Source organism: Protopterus annectens, chromosome 2.part1, assembly GCF_019279795.1.
Source record: "Protopterus annectens isolate FY-2018-M chromosome 2.part1, PAN1.0, whole genome shotgun sequence".
Classification (NCBI taxonomy): Eukaryota; Metazoa; Chordata; order Ceratodontiformes; family Protopteridae; genus Protopterus; species Protopterus annectens.
In genome coordinates, this window is record NC_056729.1 from 1452564992 (window position 1) to 1452588874 (window position 23883).

The window sequence follows — 23883 nt, forward strand, 5'->3', positions numbered from 1 at the left end:
CTTAGTCTTCAAGGCTGACCAACTCTCCTACAAGGAGAAGAATAGAAAGCTTATTCAGAGAGTAGGGCTGTCCAGATTTCTTTCTTCCTGGCCCACTTTAGCTTCTTTTTCCACTCCTGTAGGACCTTTTGGGGCCCAGGGCTTGAGTGGGAGAAGATGACTGTTTTTGTGAAGGCTCATCTTTAGTTTGGTGGCCCCTTGGTCTCTGGGTGTCTGTGGAGGCTCAAGAAGATACCCAAGCCCTGTTCATCACATTTCTTACCTCAGACCCTGTTTTGGCACCATGAGTATTGGAACCAGTGAGATGCCATGCCAGTGTTCTCTGTACCAATGGATTCGACGTACTCAGCATCAGTGCCCTTGGTACCAGTGTCAACCCCCTTTCCCCCCTGAAAAGATTGGTGATGAGTTACCAGTATCAACTCTGGTCCAAATGTTTTTGGCACTATTGTCAGTTTCAGCACTCTGGGCTTTTTTTAGTACTGAAGTCTGTGCAAGTAGCCTTGGAGCTTCATTCTCCCCACTTCAGCATCACTGCGATGTCATCTATGTCAATGGCTTGGTCCTTGGAGGAAAGTTTTGTACAGAGGAGGTTGGCCAAGATTTTCCAGCAGTTAGATACCTGCTTCACTGGTTCATCACTTGCACACAATTGAAGTAGAATCTTTAGGATATTCATTTGCCTTGTGGACAAAACTAGAAAACCTCAGCTTAGGAGCATATTTTGTTCAGCCTCTTTCAACAACCACTCTAACCAAGGACATGGCCTTGCTGGGTTGAGGGGATCATTTGAACAGGGTGGTCCAACAAAAGCAGATCACAGGTGAGTTCTGGAGCTGAGTGCAGTCTTTCTTGCATTGTGGGCCTTTCAAGAACTTCTTTTCCAAGAAGCAGTGTTTGTCCGCTCAGACAGCAGGACAGTGGTATGGCACATAAATGTGCTGGGCAGATTCCACGCATGTCCTCCGTCAAGAAGCTTTGCAGGCTTGGGAATGGGCCATGTCTTCACTTTCCGATGTCCAGCATGATTGTGGACAGGTTAAGCAGTCTGACTTTGCTCCCATTTAAGTGGCCTTTTTAATAGGTCAGCTTCCTTAAAGGTTTTTCACAAGTGGAAAAATCTGGTTGCAATCTGTTTGCTTTAGTATTCATCAACAAGTGCAATGTTTTTTCCTCCATTGTATCCCAAGAGTGATTTCCAAAAAACACATTTTTCACATTAAGCTCCTTTATGCTTATTCCCCAGTGCAACACCTCCTGCAGTTACTGCAGAAAGCAAAGATGTGAAAAGCTAAGGTCATTCTCATAGCCTTGTTCTGGCAATTCTGTATTTGGTTCTCTTTCTCTCCCCCCTTTGGCCACATCAAAGAAGAAAACCCTTTCTTTCACAGTGCCCTTACGTGCTGTCTCACTTACCTGACCAACCTCACCCTTTTATTATGTTCCTTTGATTAAACACTTGGTTTCTTCATGTCCAGTGATGACAGGGGATCCTATGCTCCTACCACAAGTTATATAATTAATTACAGGTTCCTAGAAACATTCAACCTGGAAAATTTAGAGACAAATGCCTTAAGTTTTCTCTATGGCAGATAGCACATTGGTCCTCTCTTAACCCACATCTCAAATTACTGACCTTTTTTATGGAACATTTTCATATAGGGGCCAGGTGCTCCATCAAATTTCACTTAGCTACAGTTTATTTATTTATTTATTTATTTTTTACAATGTTTTGTATTATCATCATTAGACTCTCTCAGACTCTGCAAAACATTTCTAAAGGATGTGTTTTTTTATGGCTACCATTGTCATCCTTTCCCTCCATGGACCTAAATTGTGTTGACTAAGGGAAAATGAAATTTTGAATTCTTCTTTGGATAAAGATTTAATTTTTGGTCCCTCTGCTGCAGAGGTCATCAAAAAGTGTGATGAAATGGGTAAACAGTTAAAGGTAATCTCTCAGATTTCTACCCCTCCTTTTCCAAATTTCCAAGGGTTTCTGTAACCCTTCGTTCAGTTTTGGCAAAACAAGATTAACAGTCTCAGCAAAATGCTGGTAAACAGTCATTTAAAAACAATGGCAAGTGGTTCTAAAAAGAAGACTGAAACTCCTCAATATGAATGACTATTTAATAGACCATGTCCGCAGCCCACTCTGGTTCATTTTCCCTTCCTGAAAGTCTGGATGTCCACTTCTTTCTTTGCAACAGATAGTTTCACACAGATGGTTTCTGAAGATCATTTATCAAGGAGGTTACAGATGACACTGGGAGGAAATTCCTCCTTTCCAGGGGGTAGCTTCTTATCCACCAGACCAGATTTCTCTGCCCCCCCATCCTTCCACTCATGTTGTCTGAGGGAGTAGTAAAAGCCAGTTCCTCCTTCCCAGTTTGTGAAAGTTTTTTTTTTCTTTTTTTTTTTTTTTTTTTTTTAACTTGAGGATGATTTTGGTACCAAAGAAAGAAAATGCTTGCTGACTAGTTCTGGAACTTTCCAAGTTCAAAATGTAGCCACTTCACTATCTGTTACCTCTTTTTCCTCATTACATTTTTTCTGGCAACACTAGATTTAAGATATGCTTATCACATTCTTTTTTAACCCAGATTTCAGGTATTTCTTAAAGTTTTGTATGTCTGGATGATATCAGTTCTGTGCCTTAACCTTTTGACTACCCACTTCACCAAGCGTGTTTATAAAGTATCTAGCTCCAGTTATAACTCATTGCAGGCTATAGGGTATCCATATTTCTCCATTTTAGATAACTTGCTTACCTTTGCCAAGTCTTTTTAAAGTATCATGACTCTCTCATTTAAACGAGAAATCTTTTATACAAGCAGGGATTCCAAGAGAACATTCAAAAGTCTTTTTTGACGTTGTCACACATAATTGTGTCCCTCGGATGTCTGCTGAGCACCACAGTTCAAAGAGCATTTCTTCCACAGGAAAAAGTAATCTCTATCTTGATGTATTTCTGCGGTTTTTCCATTCAGACTTCTGTAAGTTCAAGAGAATACCTCAGGGTTGTGGGTCTTATGACATCTATGATCCTTATGATACCACTAGCATGGTAGTCTCTGAGATGCATGTCAGTCTGTCCAACTTGTCCTAGTTATGTTGCAAGCCAAGTTTAGGTGTTTGGATCTAGTAGCTCTGATTCTATTTGTTTAGCAGATTTGCAAAAGGTTCATCAGAACAGGGTCCGGGGATGCCCTGTACGTCAGACACAGATCATGCCTTGGTTTTCTGTAGGAAACAGAGTGTAGAGATAGAGTTTTGAGGTGATCCATGTATGACCTTGTGTTTATGTCCTGTATTCATTTTGTAAGGTACCTTTGCGAATGTTCTGGTTGCTGCATGCATCTGGACAGGTACATACTGAAGAGGGCATTATACTCATTGATGGGTCTGATGAGAGCCGAATGTAGTGGTACAATGACTTATCTGGACTTGTGAGCTAAGCAACACAGAAGGATGTCCTTGCTATCTTGAACACATGTTGGTCGAAGGCCAGATTACTGTCCCCAGGTGTTCCCAGATCCCTGAGTAGTGGGTCAACTCTTGGGGGTGTTTTATCAATGAAAGTTTCCTTGGGTAGCCAGCTTCTCAAAAGATACTGTAATGCATTTCTTGGCATTGAGTATCAAGCCATGGCTTTGGCACAAATTATTTGCCTGTGTTAGACCCTCTTGTAAGGTGTTTGTGTTTTTGGGAATTCTGTGACCACTCCCAGTTTGCAGTCATCCACAGTCTTGGTCAGCCAGTGGTCTTTGACATTCTACTTGACTTCTGAGAAGTAGATGCCAAAGAGGAATGGGCCCAGCGTGAAGCCCTGAGGGACTCCACGGGTGACCTGCCTTTTGAGGAAGTGGTTTCACCACTAACTTCCTTGGGCCCTATTGCTGAGAAAGTTGGCTATACATCATGTTATATAGGGATATTTGCCTAATTCTGTAAGTTTAACAATGCTAGAGTTGGGTATTGCATAGTTTCATAAGTTCATAGGATGTTACTAGGCTATTGACCCGAGGGTCTTTACAAGGCTAGCTGTAGTTCCATTATAATACTACACGAGAGATATCATCTGTGCCCAAGGTTTTTCTAGTAGGACCACCCATGTCCAGGAGAGAAGCAGAGTGCTTTTCCCATCCAGTTGTCCAGATTGCGCTTAAACAGGGTCACGGAGGTGCTCTGCTTGATATGGATTGGAAGCATATTCCAGAAGAGTGGCAACCTCTGAGAGATGCATCTCTCTCTCTCCAGCAGGTCCTGTTTGTCGCAAGCTAGATTGAGGTTCCTGGAGCAGTTGACTCTAGTCCCATTTGAGTTACTGATGTGCTGTATTTCCATTAGTTTTTGGGTCAGCGATAGCCCTATAAACCAGACTATAAATAAGTCGCCTCCAAGTATTTTGTATGCTACTGAATACAGTGACAGGGACTTCATTCTGTCCATATAAGACATGTACTGGAAACCCTGAATTTTATTTTTAGAAGTCTCAGAGGTCTGTCAAGTTGCTACAGGTGTCTGGTGTGGTACATACCAAAGGAAGCATTATATTCAGTAATAGGCCTGATGAGGGATGAGTACCTGGCAGTTAAAACCGCTTTTGCTCTTGAGGTGATGCCTTTGCTGATCTGGTGAGCTGTGTAGAATGCCTTCCTCACCACAGTAAACACATGGTGCTCAAAGTTGAGGTCAGTCAGTTTGTGTTCCCGGGTCTCTCACTACTGAATTGGTACTTAGGGTATTATTGTTTATTTTGTAATCAGCAGGGACATAGTTTTAATGAAATGAATGATGTATTTTTTTAGCATTTAGTTTGACCATGGCTTTGGAACCAGTCATTGATTTGTGTAAGCCATTTAGAAGTACACTGACATTGCAAGGAAATTCAATGATGGCATTTAATTTTGCAGTCATCCACAAACTTTGTTAGCCACAGCCCCTCCATTTTGGCCTGGACTTCTGAGAACTATATACCAAACAGGAGGGAGCCCAGCACCGACCCTTGTGGGCTCCCACTGGTGACAGGTCTGCTTGTAGAGGTAAAGTCTCCTACTGTGACTGAGTGTTGTTGATCATTGAGCCAGTTTGCAACCCGTCTGACAACATAGGGGTTGATATTCAACTGAGTTAGTTTGTCAATGATATTGGAATGTTGGATAGTGTTAAAGGCCTTGGCCAAGTCAAGATAGGCTGTGTGCAAGGCTTTGCCCTCATTTATGGCTCTGGTCACATTTTGGAAGAAGTCCACCAGGTTTATCAGGCATGACTTGCCCTTGACAGAACTGAACTGGGACAGATCCAAGGATTGGAGGTCACCTATATCCTTATTTATGAGGTCCGTGATGATTTGCTCCATTGCCTTACAGTTGAGGCTGATTAAACTTATGGGTCTATAGTTACCCGGGTCTGTTGCTGAGCCGCCCTTTTGGAGGGGGTAGTCATTTTCCATTCAGTGGGGACAAAGTCGGTACTCGGGCTGTGGTTGAGTAGCGTGCCTAATGAAGTAGATAGCTCTTGATGTTAAGTTGTCTATCTCGCCTTCATTCTTGCTGGATGGGTTCGGAGCCGACCTCGGCTCTGACTCGGCCACTCTAAAAGCTCGAGAGTTGGTTCCACCGGCTCGAGGCTCCCCTTATATCCCACAATGCTAGGCGAGAGTTACCTCAGATCTCGTTTGCCGCTACAGCTTCGAGGTTGGTTGCTTCTACCGGTTCCTGGTGAGTGTTAGCTTTTTCTTCTAAAAGTTACTCTTTTTACCCCTTTTTAAGTTAAATTCTTCTTAGATTAGTGTAGATCACAAAACTTTATCCCCGACCCTAATTTTTCCCGTTTCTTTACTAAAGAACCTTTGGTTCTTCCTTTGGGCCTTAGGCCTTCCCTTCCCTAGTGGAGTGTTTGTGTAGTTTACTTTAATTTTATTGTACTTTAATTTCTAGTATCACTACTAAAATTATAATTTTTTCCTGACAGGGTATAACTTGTGTGTTTGGGTGTGTGTTTGTGTACACCTGTCAGTTAGGGAAATGTCTAAAGAAGCAAAGGTCTCCGGATTCAAGAAGTGTGATGCGTGCTGTCAGAAAATGTCTCTGACAGACGCTCACACTTCTTGTGTCTATTGTCTGGGGCCTTTGCACCTGCAGGACTCCTGTGCTGTGTGCCATGGCTTCAGCCCCAGGGTCCTGCAGGAAAGAAAAAACAAGTTAATTCTGAGAGGCTTATTGAAGCCAGAGGATTCCCTGTCAGTTTCAACAGGGAAGCCCTCTAAGGCATCGAGGTCTTCGGCTCTGGCTTCTGAGCCGAGACCTCAGGTTGTTCAACCTTTGCCTTTATCGGCTCCGGCTGGAGCCGATAAGTCTCAGTCCACAGTTTCTGTGGCTCCCGGCTCGGCGGGCCGAGGTTATTGAGGTACCCGTGTTGGCTCCGACCAGACCTTCGGAGCCGACAACTAGGAAGAGGTCTAGGTCACCTTCTCTTGGCTCCGTTCATTCGGCTCCAGGATCTCCCCTGCTGTCTGAACGGAGCCAAAGGTCTCATTCCTCTAGGTCATCGAGGCTGTCCGATCATGACCTTCAGAGAGTGGTGAGTCGACTACTTAAGTCCGAGGCACTAGCCCAGATGCTTCAGAGCCCGACTCATCAGTCAGTGCCTGCCCCGGTCCATCAACTCTTTCCTCCTTCGACTCTTTTGAGTTCGGAGCCGGGTCGTGTCGGAACCGAGACTGTGATTACTTCGGAGCCGAGACAATTGTCTTCGGCTCCGTCGTCGGCTCCATTTTCTTCTTTGGAGGAATCTCGGCGCCGGACTTCCCTCGTCGGCTCCGAGGGGGTGAGTGGCATCAGACCCTTGTCCGACCCCCCTCTCCCTCTCGGAGCTTCGGCGCTGGTGAGTTCGGCTCCGACATCGACCTCTGAGCCATCACTGTCGGTGCCGAGGGGGGTTCTTAGCTCCTCGGAGCGGGGACCTCTGGCTCTGCCTGACAGGGGTGCATTCGAGGTCATGCGGGGTGTGTTAGAGCCTGGCTCTACTCCACAGTCGGCTCCGTCCGCCCCTCCCTCTATGCTGCCTCAGGGTAAGTCGACTCACTCCCTCATCCCGGACCGCAGAGAGCCAGCTCCTCAGGAGCCCCCTCTGGGGATTTCATCCTCTTCCGAGGCCTCTCCTGATTTGGCAGAAGAGCCCCTCGGAAGAGGAAGAGCAAGAGGAAACAGATAGACTCACCTGAGCATATCACGTCAGACACAGATCTGGATGATTCTGAGGGTTCCGCGTTCCCCTTCTGAAGATGTCTCATTTGCAGACATTCTGGAGATCCTGAAACAGAGGGGAAATTGGCCAGCCCTCAACCCTTCGGAGGACGAATCTGTGTATCTTGAGGCGTTTGGCTCTCGTCCCTCCACCTCCTGGGTGCCCCCCCCTTCGACCCCCTCATGCAGGTGGTTGCTAAGAAGGCATGGACGGCTCCTGATTCAGTGGACCCCACTCCCAGGAGACCCTCTAAATTCATCACAGCTCCATCAGACAAGCAATTTTTATCAAAAGGAGTTTCTGTGGATGCTATGGTGGTAGCTGCTGCCACAAAGAAGGAACTGGCTGATCCTTCAGTGCCTGTCCATCCACCTAACAAGGAATCTAGGTCCATGGATAGGTACGGGAAGCGGATGTTCTCCTCAGCGACATTTACCATGCGTTGCTGAATTACCTGTGCCATTTCACTCGTCTTCAAAGGGACTTGATCAAGGAAGCGAGTGAAATGTTAAAGGATCCTACAGCTGCGGGTTTCCAAGAAAAAATGAACACGCAGCTGGCTACCCTTAATTCCATATCTAACTCCTCCATGCGCCTCCTCTCTTATGCGGCCGATGGAGCGAGCAGAGCCGCAGGGACAGGTGTAGCCTTACGTAGGCACGCCTGGATGCGGCTATGCAATTTTGCGGACCCTTTCAAGGCGTCTTTCACGAACTCCCCTTTTGATGGATCATCTCTCTTTGGTCCTCAAGTGAAAGAAACCCTGACTAGGTGCGAGACTGATGGCAAGACCCTTTCTGCCGTCAGAGTCCGTTTTTCGACTCCTTCTAGGCCTTACCCCAAAGGCCAGAAGGGTGGGAAGATGTGGTTCCGTAAACAATCTCAAGGGACTTCGCCTGACGCACAGAGTCGTTTTCCCACCAAAGGCAGAGGTGGGAATAACAATGGTAGACGTCGCCCTAGGGGCAGGGGGGGTCCGCAGAACCAGGGCAATCGGGAAGCCTTTCCTGACAAGCCCTTTCAGCATCCCTGAGGTGTTGCCCGACTGCCCATCTTCGGAGGCAGTCAGGGGAAGATTGTCACTGTACCCAGAAGCCTGGCTATCCCTGACTCAAGACAAATGGGTACAGTCCATCATTTCCGAAGGCTATTCTATCCCCTTTCTTCGTTTTCCAAATCAGTCAAAAATCCCTTCCAGATGTTCCACCGCTCAAAGGGATATAGCAGCTTTGGAAATTTCAAAACTGCTTGCAAAAAGAGCAATTCAGTCAGTGCCAGCAGACCAACAAGGATCCGGAATCTACTCAAGGTTCTTTTTAGTTCCAAAGAAAACAGGGGACTGGAGACCGATATTGGATCTCAGTGTCTTGAACAAATCAGTCAAGAAAACAAGATTTCGGATGGTCACGCTGCAATCCATCCTTCCCTTTTGGGCAAAGGAAACTGGATGTGCTCTATAGACCTTCGGGATGCGTACTATCACATAAAAATGAACAGACGCTCCAGAAGATTCCTCCGCTTCAGGCTGGGAACCAGTCATTTTCAGTTCAGGGCCCTGCCCTTTGGTCTCACCACTGCCCCGGTGTTTACCAAATGCATGGCAGTGGTAGCTTCTCACCTGAGACGACAAGGATTCCAGGTGTTTCCATATTTGGACGACTGGCTTCTCACAGCTCCCACCAAGCATCTCCTTCTGATGGCCAGAGATTATACTTTTCGCGTTTGTCAAAAACTGGGTATTTCAATAAATTGCGAAAAGTCTGTTTTGTCGCCTTGTCGTACTATTACCTACATAGGCGCAAATTTAGATACTATAAACATGTCTGCAAGGCTAACGAACCAAAGGATATCAGACATTCACAAATTGGTGTCACTTCTTCTCAACAACAACAGAGTCAAAGCCAGGTTAGTTCTGAAGGTGTTGGGAATCATGGCAGCGGCCATACCTCTCCTTCCATTGGCCAGATACCACATGCGGATCCTTCAGTGGATGCTTTTTACTCAATGGTCATACCAGGAACTTCCAATGTCTCACACCATTATGATCACGCAAGCGTGCAAAAGCATCTCATGTGGTGGATGTCTTCCCCCCAGCTCCTGTCGGGAAGACCTTTTGTTCCACCTCCTCCGGTTGCTACTCTGACAACGGATGCCTCCCTGATCGGGTGGGGGGGGCATTATCAGGGCAGGACAGTCCAGGGCACATGGCAACCAAACGAATGCCACTTGCACATAAATGTTCTGGAGATGAGAGCAGTGCTTTTAGCGTTGCAAGCCCTTCAAGACTCTCTTCCCTTGGGAACGATTGCAATCCAGACAGACAATATGTCTGTAGTGTGGTACATCAACAAACAAGGCGGAACCAGATCATACCCCTGTGTCGAGAAGCACTCAGACTGTGGCAATGGGCGATTTCTTCTCAGCGTTTTCTGATAGCAACGCACATCCCGGGAAGTCCAATCACATTGCGGACAAGTTGAGCAGAGCTATACTCATGCCTCACGAGTGGTCTCTGAAAGACTCTGTAGTGAGAGAAATCTTTCTCAAGTGGGGTCAGCCTTGCTGCGATCTTTTTGCTACTCCCCAAAACAGCAAGTGCAGAGAATATTTCACTCTATTCCCTTTACCAGGCCAACCCAGCAGGGACGCTCTAGTCCAAGTTTGGCCCCGGGACTTCTGTATGCATTTCCTCCTTTCCCACTGATCTCTCAAGTAATACAGAAAGCTATCGCTCAGAAGGCCTCATTGATCCTCATTGCTCCTTACTGGCCTCGACAAGTGTGGTTCCCCTTTCTACATCGATTTCTTTTGGAGCGACCGTGGAATCTGGACCTAGTTCCAGATCTTCTGATCCACCAGTCGGGTCAGTTTCATCGCTCCCTCCCCTCTCTGAACCTCACTGCTTGGTTCCTCCAGTTCCAACCGTAGCCAGGCTTCCTCAATTATCTCACTCTGTTAGAGATATATTGATAGCTTCCCATAAATCTTCCACTCGAAAGATTTATTTGAGTAAGTGGAAACGCTTCTCATATTGGGCACAAGGAAAGGACATAGATCCTTTCACCGCTTCCATCCAACTAGTCCTTGATTTTCTAGCTGAACTCTTCCATGCAGGTTCATCTCCATCTACTCTTAAGGTTCAATTGGCAGCTATTTCTAATTTCCATGTGGGTATTTCTGAATCTGCCCTAATGTCCCACAAACTTTGCAAAGCCTTTTTGAAAGGAGTTTTTCTTCTCAGACCTCCTATAAGAAATCCTCCTTCTCCTTGGGACCTAAATTTAGTTCTTGCTTCTTTGATTCTTTCCCCTTTCGAACCTGCAGCTTCATGTTCCTTGAAATTATTATCATGGAAAACTCTCTTTCTGGTGGCTATCACATCAGCTAGAAGAATTTCAGAACTTCAAGCACTCAGTTGTCGTTCTCCTTATCTTTTGTTCCATAAGGACAGAGTTTCCTTACGAACTAACCCGTCCTTTTTGCCTAAGGTGGTTTCAACATCAAATCTAAACCAAAGCATTGACCTTCCTGTCTTTTTCCCAGAGTATTCAAATAGGTCTGAACAAAAATTACACTGCCTGGATGTTCGTCAATTAAGGTACTACTTGGATAGGACGAAACAATTCAGAAAATCTGATCAGCTGTTTGTCTCCTATGCGGAAAGCAGAAAGGGACTTTCAGTTTCAAAGGTATCATTATCCAGATGGCTAACATCTTTGATTTCCCTGGTATATGAAATTAGACAACAAAAATTGCCTAATAAACCTAAAGCCCATTCCACCAGAGCTTTGGCTACTTCTTTAGCCTTCCAAGACAGACTGCCTATTGACACCATTTGTGCAGCGGCTACTTGGGCTACTCCTCACACTTTTATTTCTCATTATAAGTTGGATTTAGCTTCTAGGCATAGAGCTAATTTTGGTTCCACTGTTCTCAGGAGTCTGTTCCGTTAGGCCACCCGGGACAAGGTGCTAGGGACGCGGTCCCATCCAGCAAGAATGAAGGCGAGATAGACAACTTAACATATAGAAGTTATGTTCTTACCATAACGTTCCATGTTAGTTGTCTTCTCGCCTTCTTCTTGCGTCCCACCCTCCTTCCCCCTGGCCTGGACAGACCTAGAGGAGTTGTGATCGTGACCTCTCTTTCTACCACCTCTTTTCTTAGTCATATGCTATTATGCATATTTCTTGGTTCAGGATGTAGGTCACCCTTTTTTCTTCCTGTTGTTAGAGGTGGATTCTGTTTTACAGTTATACTGTTACTGTTATAAGCTGGGGTTAGCTTACAAACGAGATCTGAGGTAACTCTCGCCTAGCATTGTGGGATATAAGGGGAGCCTCGAGCCGGTGGAACCAACTCTCGAGCTTTTAGAGTGGCCGAGTCGGAGCCGAGGTCGGCTCCGAACCCATCCAGCAAGAAGAAGGCGAGAAGAAGACAACTAACATGGAACGTTATGGTAAGAACATAACTTCTATTTTTAGAACATTAAGAACACAGCTCAGAATGCCATCTGGTCCCACAGAGGCTGTGTTCTTAGCCTTGAAGAGAGCATTGATGACTTGCCGTTTGGCGATGCAGGGAGGGAGGAGATCAATGAAGGTCTTATCAGAGGTCAGGATCAACCCTTGTACCTTGTGCATGGGAGGCAAATACAATTGTTTTTTAATGAAGACATAGTTTTTGGTATGCTTGGGGGGAATAGGAGCGTAAAATTTTCGCCACACCTGTGTGCTAGCAGGTTTGAACTTTCCACAGGGTCAGTGTGTGATGTCATCCGCAATTAGTTCAGCACAAATCTGAGTCCTACCTTTTAAGTTGTGGACGTAGCTGAAGAAAACCTTATGGTTATCCTTGGCTACATTTCACAAATTTTTCTCATAGTTGCTCTTTGAAGGTTTTACGAATTGTCTTATTTGCTTGTTTAGGCTGAGGAGAGTGCTCTTCCAGTTCTGGGGTCTCACTTTTGTATTTTTAGATAGCAGTTTCTTTCGCTTTTTGTATAATTTATTAATGCCAGATTTCCACCAGGATGGCTTGTTTTTTCTTGAGGATCTTGCTTTAATCGTATTGAGCATGGCTGTGTCTGTACATTTGTGTAGATATTTATACAGGGCATCAGTGTATACCTTTGTATAGCCATCCGTGCCATCTGTGGAAACTGGAGCTTGGAAGTTGATTATACCTTCCCTTAGGAGGGTATAGTTGGCTTTGGTGAAGTTTTTTAGCCTGATTTCTCCTTCAAAAATGACTGATTTATGGTTGAATTTAACCAGTGCGGGCACTACACTTAAGGCGTTACATTGGTCACTCATATTGGGTGAGGACCAGTTCTAGAATATTGGAGCCCCTATGGGGTGTGCACTATTTGTTCCAGGGTTTTTGAGTTAACAAAGCCCAGGAACTTTTGTGAGAGTGAGTTTGGGCTCATACAAGTTTCCCAGTTAATGGCGGGATAGTTGAAGACACCCATGACTAGGGTGTTAGATGCTACTGACAGCACCCATTTTGGCCCATGCAGCATTAGATCTCCCTTTTCCTAGCAGTGACTGTTTTTGAGAGTGGATCTCTTGACTCAGAGCAAGATGGGCCTTTTGAACACCCAAATGTGAGGATTTTGCTCCTCACAGCATGGATTATATGACCTTATTCTTATGTGCAAAGCTAGGAGTCACACCAGAAAGAATCTTAACTAGCCAGGTAGAAGAGGCTCTTCCTCTAGTGACAAAGGTGTGGTACCAAGGTCCTTTTTAGCTTTGATTTCTGATTTCTGCTTTATCTTTTCTTTAACAGAGACATTATTTCAGGATAACACTGTAATTTCTTTCAAAGGTGATTTTAGGAGTGTTCCTGAAACACAGTGTTAACTTTACAGTTTTTGTCATAGTGTCTGAAAATAAGGAACACAAGTGGCCCTTAGCATCATCTGTTCACCGACAGCATAGCTGTAGCCTGAGGTGTTTGCTTGAGTTTAGAAGGACTAACCAATTGTTTGTCTCCGTTACTTTAAGGAGAGGGGAACTGTGGTTGCCAAGAAGGCACTTTCCAAATGAGTGGATCATCTTTTGTTTTCAGTAAGAGACTGATCAGTAAGCAAGTACTAGGGTCCAGGCCATCTCCACAAGAGGAATGTCTACTTACAGTACTTTAGGAATGTAACTAAGACATTGTACTGCAGCCACTTAGTCTTAGATATATTTCTTCACCTGCAGCTGTTGCCTTGACTGTGAGTGTCAGTCATTTTTTGGAAATACACTACTCTAGGACTTGGGTTATTTGAATTTTACTTTTTTGTGCTGTTTTATGACTCTTCTCTGTGATGGTATTTTGTGATTCATTCCTGTCTAGGACCCATCAAAGAGGGTTGTCAGCATTAGTTTTAATAACTTAGTTTCGCCTTGTAAGTTGATGTACCAGAAGATCTTCGTTTAGATGTAAAGAATATCTGCCAACTCCCTTAGATGAGTGGTCACTTGAGATCAGCTGCTGTTAGCTTCTTGTAAGTCAGCTAAGTATGTAATATATTCTTAGAAAACATGTTTAGTATTGTAATGTCAAATCTGTTTTATTTCTTGAATTGCAGGAAGGCAAAGAGGTGGACTGACAAGCTGTGGCATCATAAAAGTGCTTACATAGTAGGCATGCAGCTCCATGGTTTGATTAAGCCTGAGTGCATGCTTGTCCTCAAGTTTTGTTTATTTATGTATTTATTTATTATTTAACATTTCTTAACCAGGAGAGTTCGACTTGGAACAAAGCCAATTTTCAGTGGAGGCTCTGGGAGAAACACTTCAGACGCATGTCTTTTAAACGTGGGAGGAAACCGGAGCACCCAGAGGAAAACCACACGAATGCAGGGAGGACATGCAGATTCTGCACAGAAGGCACCCCAGCCAAAAATTGAACTGGAGAACCTCTTGCTGTGAGGCGACAAAGCTATCACTGCGATGTCCAGTTTAAAAATGCTATATGCCTCTTTCCTGTTTTGTAAAGGAATGACATTCTGACTTCATCTCATATGGCAAGTGTTCAAATGACAGCACAGGTTCTGGAAGGACTGGGCAGGGAATAATGGGAGTGAGCGGTCTATTTCAAATCATCTTTCTTGGGGGAAGAAGTAGAAGCTCAGTATACTGCCTTGGAGATGCCTGCAAGAATGCAAATGTAGCAGCCACAGTTGTTGGCCTGTGTTGCGGTAGTGCACTGCAGAGAGTTGTTGGGTATGGTAACATACATTCACCCGTTGCATGTAACATTTGTAGAACACAGAGATTACTGTGGGAAGAGATTAGATGGGGAACCCATTTCTTCACTGACATCTGGATGATGGCTTCTGCTTCTAGTTCGTTCAGGTGTTACCCAAGAGGATCAAATGGGCAGTTGGACTGTTGTCTATGGTAAATGAGTAGGTGAACTGGGCATTCTGTGGTGGTAGTTAGCAGGTGAATGGGAGGTTGGAGTCAAATTCTGTTTCCTGGAGAAGAAATCCCCCAACTTAGGACCTCTCCTGTTATGAATAATGATGCTTAATGATAGTTTTTGTGGAAATTGCCAGGCTCAGGTGTGGATGTGTGTGTGTGTGTGTGTGTGTGTGTGTGTGTGTGTGTGTGTGGGTGTGTGTGTGTGGGTGTGTGCGCGCGCGCAAGCATGTTTTATGTACTGAACATTGGAACTGGCGGCTTGTGTTATCATAGTGTGTGCATGTCCCAAACTCCGTAATGTCTGAGAGAAGTTCTGATTCATGACTGGCACAGAGGCTGAACTCTTGTCACAGTGCTCATCTAGGAGTACCTCTTATAAATTAATCAACTGATAAAGTAAGAAGACACCTGTTTAACTTTGTTTTCCAATTCTTTTGGTGGATTGTAGGTAAGATATAACTCATGAAATTGTCTAATTTTCATGTTATTTAACAGACTAAAGTAACCTTTCTAAGACATGCCATATATAAATGAAATATACATGCACACACACTCAAAAACCCATACACATATATAAACATACACAGACGTGTGTGTATGTGTGTGTATATGTGTATATATATATATATATATATATATATATATATATATATATATATATATATATATATATATATAATCTTAAGAAAACAGTCTAACTTCGGGTCCAGTTATTGTCAAGTAGTATTTGCATGCCATGAACTTAGGCTCAGTTTAAAATGTGGGGAATTTGTTCTAGAAGTGATACAGTATAGTTTTCATAGTTTTGCCTACAGATGAGTAACTCATTTTTTTTTCTGTCTTGTAGGTTGCTTGTTGAAAGAATATTTGCCCAGTATCTCGTTCCCCACAGCCTCGAAACTGAAGAACGAATGAAATGTCTTTACTACCTTTATGCAAACATGGATCCTAATGCAGTCAAGTGAGACTTTACAGTTTCAGACATTGATTTTTGCTGAAAATGGCAGACTAGTTGAACATGCTCCATTGTTATAAATATTTCACGACGATTAACCATTTAAAACATTGTGTTCATTTCTAACAATGTTTGTTTTTTTTTAATCACTTTTTGTTTCCTACAGTGAGCCACTTCCCAAGAGCTGGGAATAGATAATGACTGCAGGATGTGCAAAGAAAACTAATAGTGGATTGCATGCCAGTTTGCCATTTGCCTGACATGACCCATATAGTATGATTTTTATTCTGTTGAAATTTTATTTATTTGCTTCTTGGCCATAGGCACCTTTTCCCAGTAAGTTTGCCTCTTTGTTATCTCAGTGGTTTATTTCATGTTAGGGGGATGCATTGTTTGTTGAGTTAGAATATCCTTATTTGTGTTGTGGATTTTCGCCAGTTTTCCCCATTTCCCACTGCAGCTGAAGATATGCTGGCAATTTTAGGTATAAACTTGTATGCATTCTGTGGTGGACTGGCGTGCTATTCAATATTTATTTTTTGCCTTATGTCCCACTGATTATTAGGACGGGCTTTGCCCACTCTGTGGCCTTTGAGTAAGTATGAAGCAGGTATTGGATGCTGAATGAGCAAGGTGAGGTTTTGTCTTCAGTTTGCTGAAGAAGCTGTCTTCCTTCTGGATGCAAGATCTTATATTCTTGTACACGGTTAGGTTTAAAGGATTTATTTAACTTTGTTAGAGTATGGAAAAAGTTAGGTGGGGGCCATAATCCCAGTAATCCCCTTAAGCAGTTTTTACTGTTTTCTTTGACAAGGCAGTGTCATTGTATTGTCATGACCTGGTCCACCAGTCTGTGCAGTGTGATTGGTACTGTTAGTATTCCTCTTGTGAATTTTGATTGAACTCTGTCTTTCAGTATCATTGAGTTAGATTTTTATACAATGAAATTGTAATGGTGCTGATCACACTGCTGCTGTGTGTAGATTTTTGGATAGGATTGGGGAGGGGTCAAAATAATGGTAGCAAGAGTACAGAAGTCACAAGCATATTATCAAAAATAACTAAAATAGACTGACAGGTAAAATGCATGTACTGCCATCAGGATAAAAGTAATAATACCCATTAATTAACCAGGCAGGCCACTGGACACAAAATCCCTTTTCAGAGGCAACCTGGGAGCAGTGTTGGTTAAGTCGTTTGCTAAAGGTTGCACAGTAGCAAATGAGGGTTGAAGAGCTCATACCCTGTAACACGGGAACTACAGCTCACAACCTTAACCCTCTGCACCAACTGCCAGGATCCCTGAAGCAAGCTGGTTGCCTGATTTTGTTTTTTTTTTGTTTGTTTTTTGTTTTTTAGGTTCATGTCTCTGAAATTATTTATTTTGGCACATAACAGCTTTAAAGAAAACTTATTGTTTGTGCCAAACAATTGGAATAATTTATTTTCTGCTAGAGGAAAATCTCAGCATATGCATCCATCTACCTATATTAAGCAACACTCTAGCCATCATGTCCATGTCTTTCCTGAGTCTTATTCTGTCTTGTCACAATTCCTGTGTTGCATTTATCAGAGTCTAATTATTTTTAGGTATTGAACGAAGAACCAATTTTATGCCCACTATACACATTGAAGTATCTGTGCAGTCACCTGTTCCTGAAGTAAGATTTTCACTGTTTTCTTTATTGTCTCAAACCCTTGTATAATCTGTAGGTGCCTAGGGTTTGACAGTGTCTGTGCTGCTCCTGAGTGAATTTTGAGGCATTTATTTCTGTCCACTGACTGAGTGATAGAGTTGTTAATGAAAAAGACATAGTCTGGCAAATTTCACTCAGCTTCAGAGAGATTTGACCAAGTAACTTTCAAATAATCTGTGAGTCCATGTCTGCTGTGGACTTCAAAACAACATCCTCTCAACTGGCCACTCTTTCGTCCATAACCAGTGCTGTGATGAGGTTGATCACTCACACAACTGAAAGCACCTCACAAGCTGCCGGTTCTGGCCTTGCCATAAGGAGACATGCTTGGATGCAGCTTTGTGACTTTGTGGAACCTTTTATGACGTCTTCTATTAATGCCCCCTTTGTTAGCACGTTCCTGTTTGGACCATCAGTTAAGGAGAAGCTGACTCAGTGAGCAAGAGAAAAGACTGTCTGCCATAGGAATCAAGTTTTCTATGCCTCAACAAACCTTTTCCAGGATTCAGAGCAGTGGCAAGAAAATGTAGTTCGCACATTTCAGAGTCCTTTCCAAGATCCATGTGGTGACAGTTTCTCCACAGACAGAGGAGGAGATTTCCATGGCAGATCTCACTCTAGGGGCAGAGGAGGTCCCCAAAGTCAGGGCTTTTGAGATTTTCTGAGACAGGTCTTTCCAGCATTCCTGAAGCGCTGCCAGACTGTTCACCTTTGGAGGCAGTCGGGGGTCGATAGTCTTTGCACCCAGACGCCTGGGCAAACATAACACCAGATACTTGGATGCTAAGCATAACATCCAGGGGTTATTCCATCCATAACCCCTTTTTCCCATTTTTGCACATAGGGTCAGGGTGTCACTTCATACAGTGACAATCATCTAGCTTAAATTTACACTGCAGAGTACATACCATTTTCCATTCTTCCTCCTCTCTAAAGGAAGAAACTTCCCGACATTCCACCCAGTTAGAGGAAGGCAGCAGCACAAGAGATCCTGAAGCTGCTAAACAAAAGTCATTAGAAGGTCCCTCAAGACCAGATAAAATTCAGCACTTATTCATGCTTCTTTTTAGTGCTAAAGAAAACAGGGGATCTGAGACCTATTTTGGATCTAAGCAATTTAAATCAGTTTGTAAAGAAAGCAAAGTTCCAAATGGTCACATTCCAGTCCATTCTGCCATGTCCTTGCAAGGAAAATTGGAGGCGCTGTATAGATCTTCAGGATGCATACTATCATATCAAAGTAGACAGGCAATCCAGAAGACATCTTCGATTTTGGCTGGGAGCCAGTCATTGCCAATTCAGAGCCCTGCCGTTTGCACTCGCCACAGCCCCCTCTGTGTTTACCAAGTGCATGGCAGTGGTGGCAGCTCGCTTGAGACTCTTAAGAATTCTAGGTGTTTCCATGGCTAGACAGTTGACTTCTTATCACCTCCTCCAAGCATCTACTTCTACATGCCAGACACTATTTGCTCCAGATTTACAACTCTTTGGGCATAACCAAAAATCATGCTGAGTTGAATTTAAACCCAGTGCAGAGCATGTAGTTTGTCAGCATTTTTCTAGAGACTATGAAACAGGTAGTATCCTTACCTCAGTATCATATCTCAACGATAAAGACTCAAGTTCAATTCTTCCTTATTCACTTGGCTCCCCAGCAAGGTCAGCAGTGCAAGCATTAGGTTCCATGGCAGTGGCCATTGTGTTACTTTGGCATGCTTTTTTATGTGGGTTCTACAATTGATACTAGCTGCACAATGGTCCATTCTATACCAACCCCTATCTTATTCAGTCAGGTTCACCCCATTTTACAGAAGACACATCAGTTGGTGGTTGCTGTCCGATCTACATTGTAGGCAGGCCGTTTGTATTTCTAACTGCTATGGCCACAGTGACCATGGCGCTTGGGAAGAACGGTCCAAGGCAAGTAGTTCCCCAAGATACGAACTTACATATCAGTGTCCTGGAGATGAGAGCAGTCCTATTAGCGCTGCAGGCCTTCCAAGATGCTCTTCCTTTCGGGATGATTGCAGTTCAGTCCAACAACATGTCTGTAGTCTGATACATCAGCAAACAAGGAGGAACTTTATCTTACCACCTTTGCAGAGATGCCATGAGAGTATGGGAATGGGTAAGCTCTTCAGACCATTTTCTAATTGTAAAGCATATTCTGGGGAAAACAAGTGTGTTAGCGGGCAATCTAAGCAGATCCATTTTGATGTCCCATGAGTGGTCTCTCACTGTGTCAGAGATGATCTTCTGGCATTGGGGCTGACCTTGCTGTGACCTACTTGTTACTCTCCTCAACAAATGCAGCAGGTATTTTGCTGTGATCCCCACTCAGGGAGAGTCAATGAGAGATGCTCTGATACATGCTTGGCTTCTGGGTCTCTCGTATGCTTACACTACCCTCTTCACCTTATTCCCAAATTATTACAGAAAGCAAGGAGACTGAAGAGCTTGGTGAGTCTCTCTGTCCCTTTCTGGCCTGTACAAGTATTGTTCACCTTCCTATGGTTTCATCTTCATTATCCTCCATGGATAGTGGAGCCAACTTTGGATCTCCTGTCACCCATCAAGGATCCAACATCCCAACATTCGAGCTCTAAAACTAACCACCTGGTTTCTCTACTTCGAGTAGTAGTTAGACAACCCAACCTTTCTTCCCCATATACATTATTATTTTGCTTTCTCAAAGAATCAACAGAAAAGTATACAAAAGTAAATGGAAAAGATTCTCTCTTTTGGCTTTGAATAAAAACATTGATCCCTTTTCTGCCCCAGTTTCTATGATTCTACAATTCTTGACAATGTTTGAGGAAAGAGCGAGTTTTTCTACAGTTGAACTCCAGCTGGCAGCTATTTCTCATTTTTGTATGAGTAACACTCATGTTTCTCTGGCTTATTTTAAACTTTGCAATGCTTTCATGAAAGGAATTTTTTTAAGCTTCCAGTTAAAGATCCCCCTCTCCATCTTGGGACCAGAGAGTTGTGTAACAAGGCCTAAGACCGAAACTCTTTGAGCCTTCAGCTAAATCCGATTTGAAGTTTCTATCATGCAAAACAATTTTTTTTGGTAGCCATCACTTTTTCAAAGAGAATATCTGAACTCCAGGCTCTCTTCTAAATATCCGTACATTATTTTTCATAAGAACAGGGTCTCTGTGCAGACTAACCCTTCCTTTTTACCTAAAGTACTTCTGAAAGTAATATTAACCAATCCATTCTTTTACCAGTCTTCTTTCCAAATTTTAACAACAAAGGAAAATACATGGTACACCACCTTGATGTGTGCAGACAGTTGTTTTTATCTTCATAGGACAAAATTCTAAAAATCAGACCAACTTCTTTTTTGTTTTCCCCAAAAAGACTGGGTTATTCAGTATCCAAAGTCACTCTAGCTAAATGGATAACAAATTGTATTTCCTGGATTTACTCTCAAAAACACATTACTAAAGGCTCCCAAAGCTCATTAAACCAGATCCATGAGCACATCATCTGTTTTTTGGTCCAGAACATGTATTGATGACATTTGTGCTGCAGCTACATGGCCCAGTGCTCCTACTTTTGTTTCTCATTTGTAATTGGGTATTATTTCTAGTGGTAGAGCCTCCTTTGGTTCAGCAGTGCTTTGGAATTCCCTTCTATGAGGGCCACTCAAGCACAAAATAGATGGGGACTCTCCTGTACGTTGAGGAAGAATGAAAAGGGCCACATCAGATTTAAGTCATTTTCTTACCATAACTAGGCATCTGTGTTGTCCATTTGCATTCTTCCTCAACTTTCCTCCCATCCTTCCCCCATCCAAAGCTCATGGCAAGACCTAGTGGACTGCACTGGAACCTATAGTTGAGGTTTAGCCCTGTCCTTCTTTCTTCATCTCCTGCCTCTGTTTGTACAATGGGGGTTAGGTAGCAAACTTGATCTGAGGCTTTTGGGATATAGCAGTGCATTGTGGGTACTGGAAGGAGCTTGAGAGTCAGATCCGAAGTCTGAAATAAGCAGCTGAGTTGGATCTGAGGATCTCATTTGAACCTGTATGTTAAGGAAGAATGAAAATAGACAACACAGATGCCTAGTTATGGTAAGACCATAACTTTTAATTTTCACAGTTTTCTTCATATTTTTGTATAAATGGGTGAATGAAGTAATTTGGTGACTTTTTTGTTTAAATCATGGTTTGGTACCATTTTGTTTTACAGGAATTTTGCTTCTTAAGATTAAACTTAGTTCCTTATACTTTTTGTACATGTGGGACTGAAATTAACTAATTATTGTTTTTTGTTATAGGTTTTGATGATATGCATTGGTGCTTAGTGTGCATCTACTGATTTAATGCCTTTTTGCTTCAGTACAGTATTCTGTTTTTCTCTATTCAATCTTTACATTGGTATTTAAGGAAGGATATAAAGATGTTATCCCTTTGTAATCTGGGAGTACTGTTTTACCAGTAGTTTGTACTGACCTGGCTAGTTTTTGCCCTCTGTCTAGATGGACTGTAAAACTGTTACCCCACCCAATCACCTACCTCATCTGCACTTTAAAAAACATAAAAATGAAACAAAAAAAGTCTCACCTTTATGGCTTGTATCTCTCGCATTAACCTTAGCCAAGAGCAGTCAGACCACTCATCTTTTACTTCTAGGTCTCCTAGTGGTGTTGGTACAGAACTGTGTATGACACGAGGGTCAGACGCATTCTCTGGTTCTTTACCATTTTCTGGTTCAGGTACAGGAGAACCAAATTCTTTAAGTGTAGGGAAGTGAGGGGTGCAGAATCCATTGCCAATGTTTGCAAGTCCAGTCACCCAGGTAGTTCCACTAATGTAGTGTAGGCTAAGAAGAGACTTTAAGGTTTCCGTCTGGAGATGGTGGCAATGGCTAGAGCCATTGTTCTGGCAGTCGACTGCAAGGTGCATACCTAGGTTAATAATAACACCAGTGCTTCAACCCCTGGTCTTTTTGGTATCGATCTAATTTTGAATGGGATCAGGTGTCTGAGGGTTCTGATCTATCCGAGTCAGATCAGTCTGTTTCCTCTGATGACAAACTGATACAAAAACCAAAATTAATGGGTTTTTTTCCCCCAAATGCTGACTAGACTCTGGGATGAATGTGATCTTTTGAAGGATGAGGAACCACTTCTTGAACCCATCCCTGCAGTGATATTGGAATTTTAGGATGTTTTTAAGAACGCTTGTTTTCCTTTGCTTACTGAGGCCCTCCGTAAAAAAAAGTATTTAGAAAATTGAATGTTTCCTCCACCTTGCTAATTCTTTAGTCCCATTATCTGCAGTCCCTGCTTCTGTCCCTCCAGCTACCATTTCTAATAAAATGTCTTGTCTACTGGAAATCCAGTCCCTCAAGATAAACTAGGCAAGTATATAGAATCTCAGGAAAGAAGCATGGACAGTCCAGCTTTGTAGTTTCTGCAATATTTAACAATCAGTGTTTTATGTGGAAGTTTGTGTTGAGATACATATATAGTTTAGAAGAGTTTGTTGTATTGTTGCCTGTTGAGCAAAAGTTTTATATGGTTTCCACCGTTTCTTGGGTGGCAAAACATCTGTTAGAGTATCCAAGAAGGGGCTGACACTATTCCTAGAAATCCATCTTTGTAAGTGGTGATGAGGTTGCTTTGGTTTCACAGTCAAAGTTTTCCTGATGAGTTTAAAAAAAAAAAAAAAAAAAAGGCATTTTCAATGCTCTCATTGAGTCTGATTGTGTCTTTGGTTCTGCAGCTAGTCAGATCTTAAAAACTGGAATGACAAAGGTAAATTGGTGCAGGTGTGTCAGAACTGTTTTATATTCCCAAGTTTTTCCTCCTTCAAACAGGATAATTTTCAGTGGCTTCTTAAACGGAAGATGTTCTTCGTGTTTCACTGTTGCAGTCATTACATTTGGGTAATCTGCTGGCAGGTTGCCTTCAGTCGACCTGAATATCAAAGTCTTGGGTCCTGGGTCGGTTGCTGTCTCCTCTTCCATGACGTCAGGTCGTCGGGTATAAAGCATGCAACCAACGCCATTTTCTGCAGTCTTTCTTGCCGCGCGGTACCCGAAGCCGAAGCAGTTCGCAAGTACCGGTCGGCCGACTCCTGAAATTTTTGCATTCGAGTTTCAGAACCAAAGTCTTCAATTAAAGCTAAGTACCCCGTTAGGGAAACTTTTTCTTGCTCCTTACCAATGTCAGTAAAAGTTAATAATTGCATTACTTGTGGGAAGCAACTACCTCATAAGGATTTTCATTTGCACTGTATTCCTTGCCTAGGCCCAGATCATAACGTGCCTTGCTGTCGGTTTTGTGCTAGATTTAACCAACGCACTATTAAGTGTCTGTATGTCTTTGCTTCAAAATATTTTGGAAACAGATTTAATTACCCTGAAGTTTCGTCAGATAGCAATCTGACTACCGGAGTTCACAAAAAACGCAAAGTAAAGGACAGAGACAGACCGTCGAGGTCCAAATCCGACGACAAAGCTTCTCCTAAGCCAGTCGCCGGTTCGCCGGTACTCAGTGAGGTGCTTTCACAGCCCCTGATACCCACTGCTTTTGAGCCCCAGGC

General features: G+C 43.2%; 1 protein-coding gene across 3 annotated transcripts in view; it reads left to right on the forward strand.

The window, feature by feature from the left end:
• Positions 1-23883, forward strand: part of PDS5A (PDS5 cohesin associated factor A) — a 4482835-nt gene that overhangs the window by 906990 nt on the left and 3551962 nt on the right. For all 3 annotated transcript variants that reach the window (XM_044062931.1, XM_044062930.1, XM_044062932.1), the window contains exon 13: positions 15520-15633. In XM_044062931.1, the coding sequence (XP_043918866.1) occupies positions 15520-15633 (114 nt within the window). The remainder of the gene's footprint in view (positions 1-15519; positions 15634-23883) is intronic.